Source organism: Ursus maritimus, unplaced genomic scaffold, assembly GCF_017311325.1.
Source record: "Ursus maritimus isolate PB19 unplaced genomic scaffold, ASM1731132v1 scaffold_2, whole genome shotgun sequence".
Lineage (NCBI taxonomy): Eukaryota > Metazoa > Chordata > Mammalia > Carnivora > Ursidae > Ursus > Ursus maritimus.
In genome coordinates, this window is record NW_024424452.1 from 92,102,483 (window position 1) to 92,126,698 (window position 24,216).

Here is a 24,216-nt window from a genome sequence, read left to right on the forward strand (position 1 = left end):
GAAGAACGACGTTAGTAGCAGAGAAGCCAGTTTTTATTTCTAGCCTGGGAGGGATACCTGTGTTCACAGGCAAAGAGCAAGGGAGCCTGGTTCTGTTCCAGCCCTAAGCAAGCCTATGCCCTGGAGATTCCAGAAAATTCGGTGGAATGCCTTTCTTTGAACTAGCACACCTATCCCGTCGAAAACGATTCTCTCCCTCTCTTCCTCCCTCCATTCTTTCCTCGTATTTGAAATACATACTTGCAACAATCAGACACGTATTTGGACCTAATGGATATAATCGAGTGACTACTTTAAGAGATGTTCCGTGGCAGAAGGTACAGTGTCAAGCTGAACAATGGGTCAAAGTTTTAGGCGTCTGTACATTCAGACAAACATAGCTGAGGTATCTGGCAATTCGGATTTTATATTAAAACTCTATGTTAACACCAGACAGTTGGTCTAAAGGATATACTTGGTTGGCGCTGCGTTCCGGGGCTTGTCAATGAGAAACTGGGCATCAGATGCCACAAACTAAGAAACAGATGGAAAGTCAACTATCCCGCCCAGTGGCACCCCAAAGAGCAAAGGATGACCCCTGGGAGAATTTTTAAGCAAAACGCCCCCCCCCCCGCAATGGAGAGGGAAGGGGTGGGGAATGACTAGAGTTCAACAACCAACCCATTTAAAAAGAACAGAAACCAGCACAACACTTAAGGTTACCATGTCTTGGCTCCAATATTTATTATATCGACAGGTTAGGAATACGAGGATAAATAAGTAATATTTTCTCTTACAGAAAATTGTAATGATACTATTGAGTAGGATTAAACACTCTGAGGATTTCACAGAAACATCAGAATTTAAACAGACAGTAGCGAGAGTCCTGTGGCCAGTGTGAATGACCTCTCACAGCTATCAATGCTCTGGGCCAGATTTCTACAAACATCTGCGTGACAAACAATGCCGCTAACATCCAACAATGCTAAAGCCTAGGCATCACCTGGCTTCAAACTTGTCTCCACTGAATGTGGTTTTCAACTGCGGGAAAAGGAAAATGGAATATTTGTTGGCTCTTCTGGCCTAGAAATAACTCCTGACCTAAGTCACTGAGGGGAGAGTCCTAGCCCTCTGTAAGTTGGACTTCCTGCTTTCTTTCTGTGACATTGTAACTGAGTTTGTGACAGAGCACCTGTGGTCGTGCCCATGAGTTTTGCGTTAATGCCTGGGTGCCAAGGGAAAGGTGGCTTTCTCTGTTGACACAAAACTGCCCGCTTGCCAGCAGAATTCTGTTCTCCCGGGGCGGACAAGCTCTTCTGGCCACTTCAACATTCTGGAAGACACTGCATATGGTGATCGCCCCCCACACTCTCAGAAACAGACCTGAGGAAAATCACACCGGTGTCGTGCAAAACAAACCTCAGGAGAGCACAATGCCTAGCTTTGACACAGGTGTCTTGCACACAGTAATTCCGGTACGTAATAGCACGTTTGCTAGAAAGCACAACCCTGGCCACTGTACAACGCTGCTAAATGCCGTTCTCACTCTGTGTCTCCTGTGAGTGGCCGTGGCCCCACTCCACCCACCCAAGGTACAGACACTTCTTCAGCATGAGTCCTAATGGTGAGAGTCCTGGTTTCTGTAGAATCCAGGCAGAAGATGGGCAGGACCCTGACCAGGGGCCATCTGCAGCACCCAAGACCAGCCAGTACGTGAAGGCCTAAATCCTGGCGTTGACACAAAAAGATGCCCTTGTCCTGGTCCAAAGTCCGCTCCGGTGCAGAGAGGAAAGGCCCAGCTGAGTCACCAAGGGCTCTTCTGCCTTGACGGTTCTTCACGGCTGCGATGCGAGAGGTGCACAGGAAGTCAGATCTCCAATGGCTTCAGGGTTTGGGATGTCGAAGGTTTCGATGAGGACTCCCCCGTTGCCCCCACACCACAACTGCTTAGCTTTGCAATGTCCCTTCTTTTATCTGTTGGATAAAAAGGTTTCTCTCATCTTCTGGAGTCCGCCCGTTCTGAGCCCGGACGATGCACGTGGGCCGGTGAAGGTTAAGCATGTATATCAAATGCTGCTTCTCGTTCTTGAGCTCCTCGATTTGGGCCTTCAGTTCGGCGTTCACGCTCTCCAGCTTTTCCGACTCCTGGGGGACAAGCAACAGAATTATTAGGAATGGAGCCAAGGTTCCAGTGCAGAGAGGTTGGCCTCGGGGTGGCGGTGGTCCCACGTTGTGGGGGTTCATCAGGCCTGCAGAGAGGGAGTGCCGTGGGCTCCCTGGGACGGTGTCCCCGCAAAGCTGGGACAGCGGCATTAGGTCTGGGAGAATCCAGACCCTGGAGAAGCCTTTGAACTTGGAGGCTTCTTCAGAGATGCCCTTGAGTTTCCACTCAAAGTTGAGGGTGGGTTATGACTCTCATGGCAATGAAGCTGCAGTAGAACCAATGGCTCCTTTGCGTGGGTCCAACAGCCCACGTGCAGCCCTCCTGGACCCATGAGGGCCTTGAGGGCTGGGAAGAAACGCAGACTCATGGTGCTTAGTCTTTCATGAATCACTGATTTCAGGGAGAAGTTCGTCTCCCCAGAGAAAATGTACATGGCAACACACAAAATGTCTCAATTTTCATTGCCTCCCTGAAGCAATCAACAGAATCCTTGGGGACCTGTAGACCCCGGGCGGAGACTCTGCCCTGGCCTGTCCACACTTGGGGGAGGGGACACAGTCATGGGAAAGACGGCGCCACGGCCCGTTCCACCTGCCCAGAGAAGCTCTTCCCACCTGTGCTTCTCCCTTCAGAAGGGGAGCTGGTGGAACACAGCCGGGAGCTCAGACTAAGGGATGAGCTGAGGAGAAGGGCGGCAGAGTTAAGAACACACAAGAACGCAAAAAAAAAAAAAAAAAAAGAGTGTAACCACTGCTTGCAGATTAAGGAAGTAACTTGTTTGAAGAGATTAATTAAAGGCTTTTCATACTGAGCCAACTGAGAGCTGGCAGCTTCCTTCTCTCGGTAAAATGGGTGAGTGAAGCTTCTGTAACTGGGCTGACATATCTTGCAGTCTAGAAGCTGCTGGACGTGTATGGACGGGCCAAGACTGCTGGGAATCTGGGCAGCAGACAATCTGTGGTTTTTAATTCACACACTTGCTTCTTCCACATCCAGAGTCCCCTTCTATGTGCTAACAGCTTTGTTCTCTCCTCCTTCAGCAACTGGCCTTTCTGCTACCAACTACATGTCCTTCTTGGGAAAAGACTTCTGGGCAGTGGGCTTTTTGACTCCCCTTGTGATGGCAACATGAGGTTGGTGGGGGGGGGCAGGCATGAGCAAAAGGAGGGGGCGAGGCAGGAGAGACTCACTTTCTCTCTTTCTTTCTTTTTTAAGATTTACTTATTTATTTTAGAGAGACAGGGAGAGTGAGTGGAGGGAGGGGCAGAGGGCTAGAATGCTCAAGCAGACCCCCACCCCGCTCAGCACAGAGCCCGCCACGGGGCTCGACCTCACAAGCCTGAGCTGAGCTAAAACCAAGAGCCAGACACTTAACCGCCGCACCACCCAGGCGCCCCAGGGACGACTCACTTTCTGCAGGCACTCTGTCTTCTCCTTCTTCTTGTTGCGGCACTTGGCAGCGGCGATCTTATTTCTTTCCCGCCGCCTCTTTTTCCTTTCATCTTCTTCAGGGGCTACCTATAAAATTCGAGAGACCGCATGCTTCGTGGGAGGCAAAAAGTGCAACCCACCTTAAATACACTGCCTTTCACTGCAGCAAAAACAGCAAACCAGGACAGCCCCCATGCAAAGAGGGCTGAGGAAGTCCGAGTCCTAGCCTCCTGCATGAAACCTCTCCACACATACACACGAAGGGAGGATGCAAATCGGAGAACCGCTAGTTAAAATTACACTGGCAATACTAGTAAGTTCAAATTCAGCTTTTTTTAGAAAAGCACTTGGATTCTGAGATGAGTTGGATATTCCGAATGATAACTATCAGTAACGACCATAATCACTTAGAGCACGAAACAGATTGTTTCGTAGCTACGTCGTTTCCCCTGGATCCAGGAGTGACCTCAGGAACATCCCCTAGCCACCCTTCCCCTCCTGCCTCTTCTTCGATTTGAGACCCCAAGGCACCCCCATTCACCTCTATCTTCACTCACAGCATGAAAACACCTCCCTCATGAATTCAAGAGAAGCCCGTGGAGCTCCTGGAAAAGAGGAACCGAAGTGCATTCCCCAAACAAAGTGGCATGATCAGCCCATGGCTTGGGGCCACCCCTGGGTGGTGCACCCGACCCAACCAGTGATTTATCCAGCAAACAAAAACGGACCTCGTCCTCTGCACCCCACCCTGAGTCAGCCGTGGGGGTCCTCAGGGAACAAAACCCTGTCCTGCTTTAGGATCTGGTCCTCTCTGGAAGCTGGCTCTGATCCTTACTTTGTCTCAGGACTGATGGGGAACCCACAAAGTATAGCGCTGGGCTTCGCTGAGAGACCCGAGGCCAGCTGGGATGAAACATTCACGGTGGGCTTGAGTGGGTGATGGTCTAGGCTGCTGACGTCAGACCTGGTCGTGTCACTTGTCACTGCTCCAGGCAGCAGGAAAGGGCGCGGGAACCACACCTCAAACCAAAGAAATCCTGGGACACAACAGTCACCTCCGATCTGTCTTATTACTAGTCCTTTGGTTTCGATGACACTGACTTAGCTTGCACTGAGACGGAAGGCCTCCCAACTTAGAGAAACAAAGTTGGAGGGGAAAGCAGGGCAAGATGCAGTTCCACCTTTTATATCCTGGGTCCCAGGACCACACAGGCAGACACTTGAGTTTAAACTAAACTGGTTCTGAATCCCAGCTTCACCACCTATTCGCTGTGAGACCTTGGGCAACTTACCATACTCTTCGGAGCCTCAGTTTCCCTCACTTGTAAAATGGGATCAATAATCTTATCTATCTATCTAATAGTGCTGGGAGGAGGGTCAAATTAGTTAAGTTAGATATATATCTATATATAAAATTAAAATGCTTTGCACAGTGTTTAGCTTATAGTCAGTGCTACGTAAGCCTTAGTTACTACCATTATTAACCTCACCATCTGCATCAAGACCTCAGCAACTGGAGTACTTCTTATACAACCCTATAGATATTTTTGGATGCATGGGAGAGGATTCAGGGTTTTCTCATACGAGGAAGTACTTGAAAGTAGAGCAAATCTCAGAATTGTACACTGTCCGAGATGGAAAAAGCTTTCAAGGACATTCAGTTCAATGCCCTGACCGTACTGATGTGGAAACGAGGCACAGAGGCGCCAGCAGCAGTGCGTCCACGGAGACCCAGGAATCACCAGCTCATGGGCACCAGACCAGTAGGCTACAAAGCCTGGGTGTAAACCCAGGCCTTTGGCTCCTTGTCCCGTGTCCTCTCTGGGACACACTGCCTCATTCTACCTTGTTGCCTTCCCCGAGATGGCTGGACCTGGGACCTGGCGGGCCTCCCGCTGCCCAAACACACAGGATGCCAATGGGTTTCAAAGGCTCAGCATCTTATTTTAAGAGAATTGTAACAACCAAGGGGACCTGAATATTTAACGAGATTAGTTGGTACATTCTCTTCCCTATAGGAGAACGTACTTGTTAAACTGTCCTAAGATCAGAAGGTCACTTAGTAAACACACAACCAGGGGATGAGTTAGGTGGCTCTAAGGAATATTTCCATGGAGCAGGAAACATTCTGTCACCGGATGTCCTCTGCACTGGACAGCTGCTTCTTCTTCTGAACAGCCCTCCAAATACCCTTGCAAAATGCTTTTCTTTCTTCTATGGGGATCCTACCACTTCCCATTACATCCTGTTATCTCAAGGTATTTAGAGAATTAAAAAAAAATTCCTTGTGTGTCCCATGGCCCAGCTTGCACTGGCCAGTACTGGACAAGGCAATGATGACCTCTTGAGGTTAATGGAGTGCAGGCAATGCCTCTAACGATGCCTTATGGACACAGCACCATATGGTAGTCCCCGCGGCCAGTCACTGAGTGCTGACGGTCAGCTAGACCCCTAGCAAATGCCATCTCGTTTAACCCTCAGATCAATCCCATGCAGGATTCGCTATTACCCCCACACCCTTTTATGGACTCATAAGGCCTCATAACCAACTTCCTTTTAAACTTGGTTCTTTTTTGGCCAGTTCTGCTACCCCTTGACCAAAGACAGCGGTCATGGCAGTTAAGTCCGCTTGATACAATCCCATCTTTTATCCATGAGGGGAAGGCCGACAAAGAAGCCAAGACCTCCACTCTGAGGTCCTCGAGCCACCACCGCCTGGCCAACAACCGGCTCTCAGACTTCTCACCGCATCTGTTACTCCAGGTGTCTTATCAAAGGTTGCTTGATGGGGAAGAGTGCGAGTGTCGGAGACAGAAGTGAACTGGGAGCAGGAGCTGTTACCAAGGCTCTGAGCACGGCTAGCTGGTCCTGGCTTCCCAGGCTGGCTGCCTGGGCCCTAGTTGTGATGGACCCCATCACCACATGCTGCGCAGCCCCATGCCTGGAGCATGCCTGGCCCGGTGGGTGTACGACGACGGAGCGTGGAAAGAACGGGCCCCTCGAGGAGAACCTACCTCGGTTTTCGTGACTGCCATCTCGAGGGGTCTGCCGCTGACGGTGACTGACTCCAGCGCAGAGGACATCCGGTGACAGAGGTGCTTGTTCTGGATGGCGAACCTCAGCTCTTCCTTGACAAAGGGTGTCAGGTTAGCAAAATCCTCAAACACCAGTGACCCAGGAGGGGACAGGCAGGGGACGATGGCAGACGCACTGACTTCCGAGGCAGAGACCTGGCCTGGGTGCTGAAGCATCATTTTGCTGAAAGAAATATCGAAACCCAAACTACTTCAGGGATTTGGGGGCATGGGATCAAGTCTCCCCACATCTGCAGCCCCCAACACCACAGCCATACCCCGCCTCGAGCTTCTGTGTTGTTTTCGTGTTACACCATCCTTCTCTTGAGTAAAACAGGTTCTTAAAATACACAGCTCAGTGATGTGGATAAAATGCCTACTTGAAATTTATAAAGGGTGCCATTTCAGGCTATTCGGGGTTCAAGAAGCTATTAGTTTTGGCCGGTGTGCATATATGCAAATGTAGCCTCAAACAGTCCCGAAAGAGGAAGAGCATTTAAAGAAAAAAAAAAAAATCAGTGAGACTCTTATATAACCCCATTTCCAGTCTCTGTTTTGAAAAGAAACTTGGAAGGTATCTGAAATCAAGTCAAATGTATCTATCAGTGAATGGAAGTAAAAGCGAGGACTCGGGGACCCTTGGCTTTAGCAAATAAATCTCTGAAGCTTCTCCCTCAGGAAGTTGGAGCCAAGTCAATGAGAATGAGGAAAGTAACTGTAGCTAGCAGGTGTGTTTCTTCAGCCCAGTTTGGCAGGAGCTGGGGCTGGTGGCAGGGAGCAGGGGATTCATGTCACAAGGGACCAGTAGCCCCTTCTTAAGTTTAAGACCGCTGAAGCAAAAGACCTCAGAGAAAAAAGCAAGGAACTAGGATTTGGACCTTTCCTGGGGGTGTTGTTCAGCCCTGTGATGTCTGGAAAGGCTGGGGCTGGGGACCGAGGGGAACCTGGGACTGGCTCCAGCACCAAGGAACAGTATGACCCAGGCTCGGAGTCTCAGTCTTCATCTGGCCCATGGCTGAGAGCTCCTGTGGCATGGGGACTGAGTGTCTTCACCGTTCCTGTACTCAGAGCTGGCAAGGCCTGCTGACCCCCGCAGACTGCCCCACTGAGCACATGAAAGGGGGAAAGAGGGGGCCAGATCTAGTGGTCTCTGAGGCCTCGTCTACCTCTCTCGTTCTAGAGCCCAGGGAGCCCAAAGGGACAATGAAAGGAAAGTGAAGGGTAGAAATCATAATAGTTCCATGGTTCCAATTTGGAAAAGACCCCCATAAATCTCTGCCTGCCATACACTCCCTCCAGCAGTGGCCGTCCCCCCCCCCCCATCCTCGCGGTCAGTTATCCAGGTATGAGGAGTGTGGGGATGGTCTGGGCACACCGCTTCTCAATCTGGCCGCGCGCCGTCACTCGCCCAGTCCAGTGGACAGGAAACCCTTTGGCAAGTCACTAACATTTAACGAGTGCCTCCTTCATGCTAGAAACCTTACGTGCATCATCTCATTTAACCCTCACGAGAACCCAGTGAATTAGGTCCTCGCCCCCTTTCACAGATGAGGTTACTAAGCTTTAGACTAGCTAAACACCTTGCCCAAAGTCACAGAATTAGTAAGAGGCAGCATCGGACTTGGATTAAGTTTAATTCCAGAACTCATGCCCTGAACTTATAGAATATAAAATATTATTTATATTGCAAAAACAAAAAAGCCAGAGCAAAACTTTCTTGCGGGGTGAGGGCTGGCAGGGGCCAGGTGAGGGGTCCTGGAGCAGAAGCGGTGGAGAGCAGACTAAGCAGAGAGCCAGGTGGAAAACATGAACAGTGTGCAATGAATTGATGATCTTTCTGTGTCAGCGTGCACACTCGGGCTGCTGCCTGCATTTCAGGAGTCGTAAGTGGGTCTTTTATTCACAAAATTCTTAGACTGGGGTCAGATGATCAAGATTTGAGGCCCACTTACTCATGTATCATCACCATACCACCCAGTGCCTGCTTTCTCCTCTGTAAAAGAAGGCTAATGACAATCACCCCATTTTTCCAGAGTTGTGCAAAGAGTTGAGAAAGTAACACATGAACATGCCCTGGAAAATATAAAGCAACTGGGAGGCTTCCCCGCGATCCCTCCCGCCCAGAATTGGCTCTGTGACAGACGCTCTGTGGGGTCCCAGTGGCAGGGTGGCTCCGGTCACTCTCTGTGATTTCAAACACTTCGGAATAGATCACCCTGACCTTTTAACTGACTCCCCCTTAAGATCTGAAATACACTGATGGAGGCAAGAATGCCAGGCCAACCAATGCCACCACTGACTATTCAAAGAAATCTCAGAAACATCTGTAATTCTCTTCCCAAAGACCTGTGTTGTGAGCCAGAACCAATGTTCCTCTATCAATTTAATTGTATCATCTTTGGATGAAGGGAGGATACTTCCCTGGCAGGTGATAAACTCTGAGGAACCAGCTTTCTGAAGGCCAAAACTTACAATTAATTCTCCCATGCATTCGTGTTTCCCCTTCTTTAACCAACTTGATTAAAAACGCAGTTCAAGGATGGAAGTCCCAGCTACCACTGGGCTGGCTTTGTTTGGACGACTGGATGGCTCTCCTCTACTTGGGTAGTTTGAATTCCCCCAGTGTTGAGTGTAGTTCTGCTTCAACCCCCAGCTAAGTTTATTTATGAGCTCTCGGGGCTCGGGGTCTACTGTTTGGGACTGGTGTTTTCCCTTCTTAGTTTAAAGTCAGCCATTCCGAGGAAAGAAACAAGAATGTCAGTGGTATGGAATGTTTTCATGAAAAGCATTGGGTGGGCTTACCTGGGGATGGAAACGGGCTGCAAAAATGCTAAAAAAAAACCTTTCAGAAAGGAAAGCAGTTGCATCTGTAGTGATTTGAGCTTTCTCTGCATTCCACTAAAGCTTAACTTTTTTTTTTTAAAGATTTTATTTATTTATTTGACAGAGATAGAGACAGCCGGCGAGAGAGGGAACACAAGCAGGGGGAGTGGGAGAGGAAGAAGCAGGCTCACAGTGGAGGAGCCTGATGTGGGGCTCGATCCCATAACACCGGGATCACGCCCTGAGCCGAAGGCAGACGCTTAACCGCTGTGCCACCCAGGTGCCCCTAAAGCTTAACTTTTTGAGATACTTCCTAGTTGTTCCTTTACTCATTCTCTCAAGGTCTCATTCAGCCCGGACTCAGGCTGTGTCCCTGTGAGGAAAATGAAGTTAAGTCTTCAGACAATTTTTCTCCAAGTCGAGACCCACCAACATTCCCCCTCATTGAAGAACAAAAAAATCTGTTTGGGGATTTTCTGAGTTGGCTTTCTACGTTGATCTTAAAATCGTCCAGACTTGCCACAAAAACCTGCATTTTGCTTTTGCTTCATTATCTCCAATCAGAAACCATGTCATATCTTTGGCAGTTTCATCATTTTCAAGAAAGTGAAACTTTACTCGTGTATTTCTTTAACTGGAAATTCAACTCCCAGATTTTATTTCCTAGTAGCTACAACTACATTGAATTTTCACTTTTAATTGTTATCTCTTTACACTAAGTGCTGCTCGTAAAACATCTCACAGTACGGGAAGCCGATACTGGTCTTTCACAACCTTCCTATCTTGGTCTTTCTCCCAGCCTATCTAAAAATCACTGGTGTAAGGCTGGGGTTTCAGGAACAGGCCCATCACTACCATACATACTCTCTGGGCCTCAGTCTCCTCATCTGGAAAATGAGGCCAATATTGCCTGCCCCCATTCCCTCACAGGGTAGTCAAGAAGGTCACACAAGAGTCACAAAGTGGATTTATACACACACCGGACAGCCATTATGACTGTGATTCCACTTTCCTTATTTTAGGGGGAACTCGAAATGTTGTTGTCAATGCAAGGTAGCCCCATCAATCAGGAACTGACTGGAACCCTAGTGAAATTCAGGTCATTCACAGTTTCTTTTGAACTTTGGTTGACCCTGGGCTCCCAACACACCGGGTCAATTCTACCCCACTATTTATTTGCTAGCAAAAGCTTGTTTCCACGGCTCTTACGTACTTGAGAAATAACCGGTTCTCACACATGAAACCATTTCTGGTTTCTCTGGTGTCCTGGCTATGTACTTCCTCCTCCCTAGGCTGGGTAACACTTGCAACCACTGACCTTGTCCCATGCCCAGCCAACTGAAAAGGGAAGAAATCATGGGCTCTCTATAATGGGACAGAACGCCTGACATTAGAGGCACGTGGGTCAGATCTTCATTTTGCAATTGAGTAACATGAGATCCAACAAGGTAGTGACTTGCCCAAGGCCATGAAGCTGGCGAGTGGCAAAGCCCTCAACAAGCTGTTGACCACTCACCCATTGCTCATTTTGCTTCATCACCAACAGAGATCTAACACCAATAGGACCAACCAATAAGGCAAATGGAGAATAGAGCCAATGGCCAGGAAGGTAAGGGGTCAGCAGTCTTAGTAATCTGGTATCCACTACAGAGGAAGCTTTGACAGGACTGAGACAGGGAGGGAGTACAGAAGAAAGAGCACAATGGAGAGGACGGGCCAAGAGGGAGACAGAGAGAGGTGGGGTTAAGACAGAAAGGAAAGGAAGGCTCTGGGTGCTGTATCTTATCCACACTGTCAGCCTAGAGTGTTACCTGTCACGTTGACTCTGAAACCATCCAGATAACAGCCACAAAACCCTCTGCCACCCCAGTCTTTGTCCAGGATATCCTCAAGGCAAGAGACTATATGTTGGAGAATTATTCTACACCAAATACAAAACAAGAAGGGCAGTAATAACAATTCTTCCTTCATTTAAAGATGGGGAGCCCCCCCCAACAGATGGGACTGTCACTCACATTGAAAGTGCAATGGGGGAGACCACCCGAATTTTCTACCACTAATTTCCCCCCCCTGGCTCCATCAAGGGTTTACAACACCTTTATTTGTAAGGATGCATATGTGAGCTCAGTAATAAAGTAAGGGAAAGGAAATGGTTAGGAGGAAAGAAAGTAGGTAGATGAAATGAGAATGGGATGTGGGGAAGCAGAGAAGGAGAATGTTAGGAAGGGAAGACATGCCCCTTCACTGCCTCAGAAGCTGGTCAATGACGTTAGACAGACAGACACACACACACACACACACACACACACACACACCCGCCAACTCAAGACATTCGAGTCTCCTCACCGGCCCCCTTTCTTTCAGTTACATCACCCTGGAATCTGAAAAACTTCTGCCAGAGAGGGCCTTAATGGTTATTGGGTCCAACCAGCACTTGGTGCTTCCAAACAGGCAGAGGGAGCCAGCACGGGCTCTGTGAGCCCACTTCTCCCAAGGGGGATACTGAGGCTCAAAGACACAAAGCGCAGGATAAGCTCTCAGGGTCCTGGCCACTAGACCACAGAGGCATTCCCTCAATAATCTGCACTGACTTCGCACCCTTGTTCCTCCAAGGTGAGTCTCCATGGACGAAAGGCAGAGAAACCCGCGGACCCGCCAGCGGGAAGAGTCACAGGTACGGGAGAAAAGCGTGTAAGAGCCTTGGGACAAGAAGTCTCGCTCCCAGGGGTTGGACACCGGCCTGTGCCGGGAGCCCTCTCCGCCTTCCGCCCCAGGACAGCAACACGAGCGCTCGCCACCTCTAAACTTATCCCAACTAACTTTCGCTCCAGGCTCAGGCGCGGTCCCGCGGCCCAGCGCTCCAGGGTGCGCAGGGCGACCCCCAGCGGCCGCGCCCGCGACCCCGGCTCGCGCGTCCCTTTCCCATTCATTCGGTCCGGCTCCTGGGGCAGCAGCTCCGCCGGCACCCGGCCTCGCCGCCTCTCCGCGGGCCCCGGGAAGGCTGGGCTCGGGAATGGCGGCGCCCGGCACGAAGCGAAGGATCAGCTGGACAGCGAGCCGCAGAGCCTCGGCCACCCCCGCGCACCCACCTCCCCACACGCCCGCTGCGGGCGAGGTAAGCAAGCACCGAGGGCAGAGAGGAGCGGGGCTCCGGAGCCCGCGGAGGAGCGGGAGCCCGCCCTCTCCGTCACCGCGAACCTTTCGCGCTCCAAGTCAAAAGAGAAAGTTCTCTGCGAGAAACTTTCCGAAGCGCTGAGGAGCAGTCCTGTCTGGCAGAAGTTCGGCCAGAGTTCTTTCGCAGCCGGAGGCTGGGCGCGCGGTCGGGGACGGGCGCAGGGGTCGCGGGACTGCTTATTAGAGGGGCGCAAAGGGAATGAAAGCGGGCCACTCTCGCCGCGCTCACTCACTCGGTTCCAGCGCTCACCTCCGGTCTCCAGTCGAGGCGGCCAGGGTCCAGAGGGCGGGGTCGGGCTGTCTGTCTGCGGGGCGGACCCGCGAGCCCCGAGGACGCACGGCGGGTGCGCGGGCTGGCGGGCGGGTCGGCTCGGGTTCGGGCGGCGGCGCGGGGAGAGCGCTGGGCACTGCGCGCCTCTCTGCGTGCGACTGTGGCTCCGAGTGCGTTGCATCACCCCTTTTATAGCCCTCTGGCTGGCGGCGAGCCAGTTTACTCCGGGTTACGAGTCCCAGGCTGACGTAATGCTATTAATAGCTTCCCCCGAGAACCAGACGAACTAGGCTGGGCAGGGAGGAGGGATGGAGGAGGGGCCAAAGGGGGAAGGGGCGGGGGGGACTGGTGATGCAAGCTCGGGGAGGAGCCGGCTCGGCCGCGCTCCCCCGGCCTCTCGCTCTCGGACGCACACCCTCCCGCCCTCTCTCTCCATATCAGGACCGGAGCCGTCCGGGCGGGCCGCCAGATGTGCGTACTCGCCGCTGCGTGTTCCAGGCATGAGCCAATGGTGCCCAAGCCAGCGGCATGACTCCACTGCGCTGGCATCTCTCCCTCCGCTAGGTTGGGGGATGGGGGGAGATGGAGGGGCGGGGCCTGGCCGCAGCCCCAACTAGGTGAGGCTGGGAAGCGAGCACTACCTTTCTCTAAAATGCGTGGTCATTTTCTGGAGCCCCTTCCCCCGCCAAACGCCGCCTTCTCAAGTGGGGGGGGGGCAGGGTAGGGTTAGAAGCGATAGTCCCCGCTGTGGGAGAATTGCCCAAAGGACCCCTGCGTGAACCCACACAGTTACCCGCCGGGGGTGACCTCCGTGGCTTGGCCCGCGAGAAGTCTGCCCGTTAACGCAACCGCAGAGGGCCGCGCTCGGCGGGCATGGTGCGCCCTAGCCCGCCTCCCCAGCACACCCCGCACGAGCGCACACGCGGAACCGTCTCCGGGCCGGCGGGGAGCCGGTCTCCGAGGCCAGGGCAGGTGCCTGAACCGTGCGGATTAGGATTTTTTAGCAACCACAAAGCGTTTGAAATTGACGGGCAGTTTCTCAGTGAAATGAACACAACGTGGAAAACTGAGAGGAGCTGTAAAATCAGAGGCAACTTGGGCGCTAAGTGTGTGGCTGAAACCGGGCGGCCAGGGCGAGGAGGAAAGAGGAGGTGCTTTGATCCCCGCGAGCCAGGCGGAGGGGGGTCGCCACCCTCTTAGGCTACGTTTAGGGAAAACCCATCTTCGCCTTTCACATGTTTTTCTGCTCCCAGAGCGGAATTGATTGTGACAGGACGGCGGGGAGTGGGGGCGCACTGACCGCAGCCGAAATGAGGCCCCGTAGCAGAAATCCCTTCGCCGCTCAAGCCCGGCTGTAGGGAAAGGTTGGGTCCTATGGCCCCCAGATCCTAGCTGGGGCTTCAGCAGAACTGCATTTGAACCTTAAAAACGATTTCCGGGTTCCGATTCCTCGACCCCAGCTGTTTTCGGCTTGGAGAGTTGCTGAACCAGGGACCTTCTCAACTGCCCAAGGACGAATATACGTGGACGGGAGTGTGGCTCGCGAAGTTTCGAACTTGCCCGGGACTGGGGGGACCCGCGCGCGCCGTGGGGTGTCGGGGGCACGGTCAGGGGCAGAAACCCCTGCTTCCACCTGCCTCTTGGGAGAGGCGATCGAAGGTCATAGTTCGGTAATTTGAGGTAAGAACTAGAAGGGTCTTGGAGCCCGGGCCTCTCTGGCAGCCCCACATCCGCACCTCCACCCCTAACCTATTAGAGTCGGCAGTGATAAAGGGGTCGCCCCCACCACCCCCCACTCCACCACCCCTGCTTACATACACACACAGTCCTGCACACTTGGGGAATATCTGTCCGTTTCCCCAGCCCCTCTGATGGCCCAGCCGCCTGGGGCAGAGACCCTCAGAGCTGCAGGTGAAACTGCAGGTCCCCCACACCCGTGTTGCTGTCCCCGAAGCCCGAACCTCATCCAGAACACTCCCTCGCCAAGCTTCCGACCCGGGACAACTCGAAGGGCGGCCTCGGAAGCCCCCCCACCCGCCCCCAACCGGTCTGGAAGCCCAGGGTTCAACACAAGATCCCCGAGGATGTAGTCCTGCACCTGAGCGGCTTTCCAGCTGCGTCGCGCGGGAAGCGTGGGGCAGTTGTTTTTGCTTTACTTTTCGCCCAGGTAACGGCTCTCCCGGCCCCACCCTCCACCCCCCACGCCCACACCCCCTCGCACCCAGCCCCACACCCCCTTACCCCACCCTCCTGCAGACGCGCGGGCAGGTAAACCCCGGGCGTGTCCGCACAGCCTCTAGAACGCTGCAAGATCAGAAGGAAGAACGTTCGTACATTTAAATGAAAATTATCTGGGATTTTCTACGCCTCTATTGTATCTACTTATCTATTGCCCTGGAATAAATTGCACCATCATAAATTGAAGCAAGGAGATGGGAGAGAACATGTGAACCCCCCCCCCTTTTTTTTCTTTCTCGGTGAAATGCCTACAGAAATCTTTAACCAGTTTACATTTTAATACACCCAAGCCAGATTTGTGGTTTAGTCCTGTCCTGGCGGGGAAATTCAATTTAGGGCGTAGGGTAAACAAACAGCCAGACCAGCCTCCACAAAACAATGCAAGAGAAAGATAATTACGACAGACAAGTCCACAACCCCTAGTCGTTTATTTTTATTATCATCGTGTCTCCCGTTCCTTTCATTGGTCTTGTGTCATTCAAATAAGTCTTGGTTTTGAATCTCCAAGTCACCCCTGGGTAGAAAATGCTGTCAGCTGTTCACAGAAGTGTGAGCCTCGCATTCTCTGCCTCCCTGTGCCGCTGAAACTCTAAAAGTGATAAGAATCTTGACAGAGAAGTCAGTCCACCCCTCGTGAATGAAACTCTTATCCAAGGAAAACAAAAACTACAGCCGCCTGCCTCCCTGCCCCCAGCCCCCAGGAGGACTGTGAAATGCCTGCTCAGCTGGAGAGAGACTGGGGAAGATTCGCGCTGGGGAAGAGCCCCACGGTGCTCGCCGCTGAAGGAGTGATCAATATCTCAGTCCCGTGTGTCCTCATTTCACCCTGACTTGAGTTAGAGCCACCAATGTCTGGCGTGCACACTGTACCATCTAGAAGAGGGACAAGAAAAACTCCCCAGACCAAAACGGTTCTTTACACAAAGGCAAAGCACGCCTCCTCCTCTGAGAAGGAAGCACCGGCTGGGGTTCTTTGGGGGCTTGGAGGGGAGGGGGTTAATCCTCAGTGGAAAAGGCTTAAGCAGAAATTTGAATATTGCTGAGGTGCCACGCTGGAGAACCGCCTAGGGAATCCACATTCAGACCAGCCTTAGTATGTTTTACTGAGATAAGAATTGGAAACTTCATGCCGGGGCATGTGCGAAAGGAAGGGAAAAAAGTTAAAAGGAGAGGGGACGGAACTAGGCAGCTAAAAACAGCCCACTCGTGGCAACGGAATCTAAACACCAAAACACTGCAGGGAGCCAAAAAAAAAAAAATAGTTCAAGGGATATTTAAAGGTTTTGGCAGTTTCTTAGTCCAGGGAACAGTCCCTTCCCACTCCGCCCCCCATGACATTATTCTTATTCAAACCACAAGATTGTATTTGCTAACAGAGCTCCGGACAGGTAAGTGCAACGCAAAATCAGGGAAGCCGCCCTGAACTGGCTCCACCCACTTCTTCACCACAGAAAGGAAGTGGAGAGGATTTTTCTTCTCTACTCTGCTTTCCAAAGCCCACACTGTCTGTAAAGTCAGTTACAATGTGGGGCTACTCATTTAAGATTCTCCAAAATGGGCTTCTCAGGAAAACCAGGGAAGCGTCCCATACTGGGCTCTGAAGGTTGGAAGGTGGCCCATTGACACTGGATTCAGCAGAGACTGTGTTACCTTGGAGGAGTCATTTCTCCCTCTCTCGGCTGAGCTGGAAAATGGCACCAATAACAGCACCTAACACATAAACTTGTTGGGAGGATTCCCTGAGGGTGGGGCACGCAGCCAGTCCTCAGTGGTGGTATCCTTAATTATGGATCAAGAGGGGCTTTCTAGGGGAAACCCCTGAATCTCTCCTAGAGCCCATTCTGTCCCTTTAGTCGGTAGCAACAGTGGTGGATGACGCAGAGCTATATCTAGAAATGATCATCTTCAAGGGAGCGGGGATAAGACTCCATACAGAAAACAACGAGAAGGGATCCCAGTTCTCCACCCACACAACTCTGGTACCTCCACAGCTCTCCTCAGTGCAGGCTGGTACTTCAAGCTCCCACTGGCCCAGTGCACAGTGCCTTGGGCTGGGAGCAGGGGGTTTGGGTTCTGGTCTGTTTCTGCCTTTGGTATTCTTGAGCAAGCTACTCCCTCTCTCTAAGGCCCCACCTTCTCCAAAGTGAGGTGCCCTGGGCTGAGCTCTGAGGGTCTTGAATGGACACCTGCTGAAGCCATCCAGCACGCCCCCGGCAACCTCTCCTCAAAGAGCTGGAGGGAGAGAAGTGGTGAGAGGAGGACATCGAATGGCAGAAGGACAGACCCATTTCGGCAAACACTTTTCCTCTCCAAAAACCAGAGTTGAGAAATGTTGTCCAAACTGATTCTCTAACACAGCCTGTGGTCCTGACAACCGATTTTCTCTCTCTCTTTCTCCCCATTTCCAAGGAATTTTACCAGTGGACTCGGTGCCCTGCTAGAAGGGAGCTGGTGTGAGAGCACTTTGGGTGGGGCTTGCATCTTTGGGGACATCCTTGTATGTAATCCATCTTCTACTGCCATAGACACCCACCTTGGAGCATGTGGCCAAAGCCCAGGTAACAGCTATTCCCATTTAAGAGTGGGGACCCTAGAATCCTGGGTGTGCAAGATGAAGTCCCAGCCACCGGTGTTAGCAGGATTCAGGAGACCTGGGACCCACTCAGAGGTTTCCTTCCAGCCAACTGAGTAAACACTTTACCTGTGTTCTAGTCTATCAAATAGAACTATTTAACATTGACTCCCCCAAAGGGGTGTGTAAGAATCAGTGAGATAGCAGATATGAGAGAGACCTGAAAATAATTAAATGGAGAAGCTCTTCTTTCTTCCTCCCTTCCCTTCCCTTCCCTTCCCTTCCCTTCCCTTCCCTTCCCTTCCCTTCCCTTCCCTTGCTCCTCCCTCCCTCCCTTCCCTTCCCTTCCCTTCCCTTCCCTTCCCTTCCCTTCCCTTCCCTTCCCTTCCCTTCCCTTCCCTTCCCTTCCCTTCCCTTCCCTTCCCTTCCCTTCCCTTCCCTTCCCTTCCCTTCCCTTCCCTTCCCTTCCCTTCCCTTCCCTTCCGTTAGCATTTTGGTGTGTTTCCCTCCAATTATTTTTCATGCATATGATTTTTAAGAGCATAGTGGTGATTGAGATTGCATGCAATTTGCAATTTGCTCTTTTGCTTATTACTGTGAATTGTCTGTGGCCTTTGTTACCATTATTTTTTTCTTCTCAAAAATAAGTTGTTCATTTTATTGTGAAATGTAGCATACACACAGATAGAACATATATACTCACTTTAATAATAAAACTCACATCAAGAACCTACCACACAAGTCCTGAGAAGCCCCCGTGTTATCACTCCGGATCACACCTGCCTCTCGACCTCCCAGAGGTAACGACTATCCTCACTTTTATTACTGTAATTTTTCACAGCCATGGGTGTAGTACGATTTACTTAGTCATTTCCCCACTTTTAGCATTTTGGGTGTTCCCAATATTTTGCTAGAATGCTATTACAAATTTAAATCTTTATCATGGGGGAAAGGGCATCAAATTCCATCATTGTTCCCGTTGCTGAAATGCAGTTCAGAAAGGGGTCTTGGTTTCTATCTTTAAGGGCCACCCAGGGCATAGTGGAGGCTGGAAGGAGCCCCAGTAATGGTGGCGATCTGCTCATTTTCCTTGCTTCCTAACATACAAACAAACGAGTCCTGCAGGTACTTGTCCCTGTGGAGCATCTGCTTTAATCCTTCTGCTCTCTACCTACACGTTCCCCTTTACTTTCTATTTGTCCACCTTCGAACGGAAAATCCGGTCTGTGGCATGGGTGGGTGAGTGGTACGGAGGGGGAGCAGCCGGAGCGGGGCTTCCACCTGTGCCTTCTGGGCCAGTTGTCCACTGGGGCTTAAGTAGCCCCTCAGCTCTGGTATCTCTGTGCCAGCTTAGCGGCAAGGGTAGCTTGGGTGATACCAGGTAGGTGGCCACTGGAGCAGGTCCTGGAGTCTGTTAGTGCTGATTCTCCAAAGTATAAGACCCCAGAAGTAAAAGGACCCCAGAAATCATCTATTTCCATCCAACTGGGCGTGAGCCGGCACACGGGTACACCCTTGTGCACCAGAGCCAGGACCTAAACAGAAGAGGTCTTGCCGGAGTGTCTGTGTTAGTAAGTGCTTTATTATTTTGGGGCGCCTGGGTGGCTCAGTCAGTTAAGCATCAGACTCTTGGTTTCAGCTCAGGTCAGGATCTCAGAGTGGTGAGCTCGAGCCCTGTGTTGGGCTCCACGCTCAGTGGGGAGTCTGCTTGAGATTCTCTCCCTCTCCCTCTGTCCTACCCCCACTCTCTCTCTCTCTAAAATAAAAATCAATAAATCTTTAAAAAAAGAAGTGCTTTATTATTTTATATTAAACAAATATGGATATGTTGAGTTTAAATATAAGTCACGCAAGAATTTTTAAGGAAAGGAAAAGATATCAAGTACATTTTGGGCGTGGGATGGACCATGGAAAGTTAAATTCCTAGGACCCAGCAGTGGGGGGTGGGATTAGTGCCCTGTCTTCTGCCTTTAAGTGTAATATAATATCAGCAAATGTTGTTATGTAGCACTCACTGTGTTCCGGACTGTGAGCTAAGCCCTTTACGTATACTCACGGCTATTAATCCTCAGAACAACCCTATGATGTAAGTACTGTGAACATCTCCGTTTTATAGATGAGGGCACTGAGGCACTGAGGGTAAGTAATTGCCCCCATCTGGGTGCTTACCCATGACACCTACCGCCTCTCAGTAAGTGTTCATGGGAAATCTTGGGAAGCTCTGATGTGGTTTGGTGTCCTCATTTGATATGGGGGAAATGCTAAGAGAGGAAGAGTGGCTCCCACGGTCTCAGGATCATCAATTCTTACACTGGAAGGAAACTTAGCAGCCAGACTTCTGAGCCCCCTCTGCTCTGGGAGATGCTCTCCTTGCCAAGTTTGGGGCCAAGGTGAAGAAAGCTGAATGTGGGAGCCGCAGACAACATTTCTGGGGCATTCTGTGCTAGTGAGGGGTCAGGCGCCGCGTCCCTAGAGCTGAAAAGGTGAGCAGCAGGGAGGTAGGAGGCAGAGATGGCAGAAAAGAACCTTGGACAGGCATTCAGAACTGAGTTCAAATCTCTACACTGCCACCTCCTATGTGGCTTTGGGTGGGTCCTGAAGCCTCAGTTTCTCCTGTAAAATGAGGACAATATCAGTGGTACAAAGTGATACCCAAGATTAAAGAACAACACGCCTTCAAGCCTTCCATGTAGGAGGGATTCCATAAATGTTACTTTTTTCCTTTCTCCCATCTTACCCCAGAAGCTAACAAGTCACAAAGAACTCTGATGCATTAGAAATGTCTAGACTCCAAAGGAAAGCTCTATCTCTCAGGCTGACTGACTGATTTTAAAACAGATTTAAAAAAAAAAATCAGTGCGAGGCTAGGTCATATTTAGTAATTACTATTTACTGAGCACATACTATATGCCAGACACAATGGTAAGCACTTTTAAAAATACCTGGTATCTTATTTCATCCTTATAATAACCTTGTGAGGCAGGTATCTTGATTTCAGTTTTACAGATGAGGAAACCAAAGCTCAGAAACATTAAGAAAATTGCTCATAGGCACTTGATTCAAACACTGGCTTCTTTGAAAACTTCTATTAAGCTGTACCATCCTCCAAATCTTAGAGAGCTTTACATGTGCTTACATTTCTTTAGTCTTGCTTCCCTTGTTGAAAATGGGCACCATTCCTTTTCAAAGTCTTGCTGAATCCATGGAACCTTCTAGAGTTGACCTTACCCAAAGTCCCAGAAGATTCTCACTTGACAAATTCCACATCCCTGTGCCCTCTGTGATACTGTCCCGTCTGCCAAATTTGCAATTATTCCATAATTTGCTTTAACCACAAACATAAGCCCTGCTATTGACTGAGTAAACTGAGTAGGGCTTTTTGGACTTTTATCCTGTTTCCCAAAATATGATGAACTGAAATCATCTGATGATGAACTCGTACTTGAAACTGGAGTGGCTGAGGGCAGAGTGAGTCACTTCAGTGAGCTTATACCTATCTGTCAATTCTTCAAATGTGTCCTATTGCCAGATCCTGCTCTCAGTACTATGTGTAGACACCTTGGGGTTACAAGGGCAAGATGAGAGCATTCCTTGTCCTTGAGGAGTTTTAAATCTTGTTTAGGTGGCCAGTTAACATGCATGAAACAGTATCCAGCAGTAGCAGGTGTCATGTATATGTTATATGAATATATATATTATTGTAAGCATTTAATGAGCACCTAGTGTGTGCTAGGTACTGTGTCCAGAGTTACAGATACACAGTGAAGCTTCCCTGCCCTGCAAATGCTCACAGCTCAGGGGGAGACAGACTTGGACAACAGGTAATTACAGGCTGATATAATAAGGGCAAAAGTGGGGCGGGACGGCTCTGTCCAGGAGAGCTGGCAAAGGCTGATGGATAAAGTGACTTTTGAGCTGGATATTGAAGGCTGAGCATCTTCTAGGCAGAAGAGGAGGGAAGGCATTCCAAACATAAAGAGAAGCATATGCAGAGGCGCTGGGTGCCAGGAAGATGGGGGCTGTGCCCCACTCATCGTTTTGCTCATTCCCAGCTCCCCGCACCAGTCCCAGCACGTGCGGGCCCCACCACAAATGTGCATGCAATGAGTGAGAATACAGAATTGTGAAAACCTGTAGCATGTTTGGAGAAGGGCAAGGCAGCTGCTGAGCAGGGGTGTGTGGGAGGAGAGGGGCAGTTGGGGAGGAGGCAGGGGAGAACACACTATAATAGGTCTTAAAGGTTGTAATAATCAGTTTGGATGGTGTCCTAGGGACAAAGGGCAGGGATGGGTCACAGGGTCCCTCGGCAGTGGATGGACACAAGCACGCATTTAGGAAGAACTCCGGGGCAGGGCTGAGGGCAGACTGGGTGACAGAGAAGGTGCAGGGGGAGGTGTCAGGAAGCTGCAACACTGGTCAGGTGCCACCATCGAAGGCCACGTGAGCTGAGAAGTTGATGATGTCCTCACTCTTACATGTGGTTCATTCACAATAAAAATTATTCACAAAACATAATGCTGAAAGTAAAGTAGATCTTTTCGTTGCAAAATGCAAGATTCTTTCATTAAAGCTGAACTTCTCACATTTTGGGGACTGCCCCCCCCGACTTTACTAGTGTTCTAAGCAGGTGTCTGGTAGGCCTTGGGCATGGAACGGTGATGCCCGAACAAAGGTGAGGTCAGTGAGGTGAACAGGAGAGGACGATTTGGGGAAACTTCCAGGCTTGCCTTTGGATTTTGACAACAGCTTGGTGTCAGGACAGACAGAGAGGGGCAGAGAGTTGGGAGGGGGTGAGGAGGGGGCTGATTGGTATTCTAGGTCATAGGGGCAGAGAAGACGCTAGTGGGGTCATTTGGGGACAGTTTTTAGAAGTAGGATGTCTAAGAAGGGAGGGCCCTGGCATCAGCATGTTGGGGACATCAAAATGACAGAGACTTAGGGGAGAGAAGGAGGAAGGGTAGCCAAGCTGGGCCGTAGGGTTAGTGTAGCCTGTGCTGGATTATTGGCAACTTACTGTTAATTACCAACTACCGTGCAAATCTGCCCCCACTGGTTCTGCAGCTTCCCTCTGTGTGTTCCCTCAGGCTTTTGCCAATGATACAGACACCAACTAACGATAAGAAAACAAACAACCCAATTTAAAAGAATGGGAGAAAGACCTTAGCAGCCACCTCACCAAGGAAGTTCTACAGATGGCAAGTAAGCTATCGAAATGGCCAAAACGCAGAACACTGACACCACCAAATGCTGGTGAAGATGTGGGTCAACAGGATTTCTCATTCGTTGCTGGTGGGAAAGCAAAATGTTACAGCCACTTTGGAAGACAGTTTGGTGGTTTCTAATGAAACTAAATGTGCTCGTACCATACAATCCAGCATTCCCACTCCTTGGTATTTACCCAAATAAGCTGAAAATCTGTCCACACAAAACCGGCCTGTGGATAGTTTTATTCCCCCCCATGGATGTTTATAGCGTATTCATAGTTGCCAACACTGGGAATCGACCAAGCTGTCCTTCAGCAGGTGAATGGATAAAAACTGTGATACACTGTGATAGGGCCGACAAATGGAATATTATTCAGCACTAAACAGAAACGAGCTATCAAGCCATGGAGAACCATGGATGACCTTAAATACACATTACTAAGACAAAAAGCCAATCTGAAAAGACTACATACTGTATGATTCTAACTATATGGCATTCTGGAAAAGGCAAAACTATGGAGGCAGTAAAAAGATCAGTACTGGCTAGGGGTTGGGTGCGTGTGTGTGTGGAGGAAGTCGGGGGAATGGATGGGCAGAGGATTTTTAGGGCAGTGAAATACTGTATATGATACTGTGATGAAGGATCCATGTCATTATACATTTGTCCAAATCCACAGAATGTACGACACCAAGAGTGAACCCTAATGTAAACTATGGACATTGGGTGATTATGATGTGTCAGTGTGAATTCCTCAATTATAACAAATGTACCATCCTGATGGGGAATGTTGACAATGGCGGGGGCTGTGCATGTGTGGGGCCAAGGGGTATATGGGAAATCACAACTTTGCTGTGAACCTAAAAATTGCTCTAAAACAATTAAGTCTTAATACAAAAATAATAATGTTGACCCCAGGTAGCTTTCTGATAAAGTGGTTACCTAGCAATGGAGTGACCATCGAGGAACCAGGAGAAGTCAGTGATCCCTAGCCAGGCATAACTGAGAACTGATAAAGTAGATGCTGATTTAAGTACGAGTCTACTCTTTTCAATGCTATGCCCCTGTTTAAAAAGATGCTTACAAAGAGCTTATAACTTAGGGAATGCCATAGGATAATGTAAGTTTAAAAAGGCAAGACACATATATGGTAAATACAGAGCAGTCACAAACTCAACAAAAGCTATAAATAATAAAATACATGAATAGAGAAAAAAAAGAATAAATTGCCATAAAATATTGAAAGTGCTTTGTTCGGGTTGGTGGAAATACAGGTGGGTAATTTTTT

The 24,216-nt window shown here is 50.1% G+C and overlaps 1 protein-coding gene across 2 annotated transcripts; it reads right to left on the bottom strand.

Annotated features, from left to right (window-relative positions):
* Positions 1-692: 692 nt before the first annotated feature.
* ATF3 (activating transcription factor 3) lies at positions 693-13,078 on the bottom strand. Of its 2 annotated transcripts, none has more exons than XM_040636357.1 (4): positions 12,896-13,078; positions 6,589-6,832; positions 3,554-3,661; positions 693-2,124 (listed from the first exon to the last, which is right to left on the bottom strand). In XM_040636357.1, the coding sequence occupies exons 2-4, from the start codon at positions 6,826-6,828 to the stop codon at positions 1,927-1,929; spliced, it is 546 nt and encodes a 181-aa protein (XP_040492291.1). In that variant the 5' UTR covers positions 6,829-6,832; positions 12,896-13,078; the 3' UTR covers positions 693-1,926. The 2 variants fall into 2 exon arrangements, with proteins under 2 accessions (XP_040492291.1, XP_040492292.1); XM_040636358.1 differs by having other exon boundaries at positions 12,879-13,078.
* Between the last annotated feature and the right edge of the window lie 11,138 nt (positions 13,079-24,216).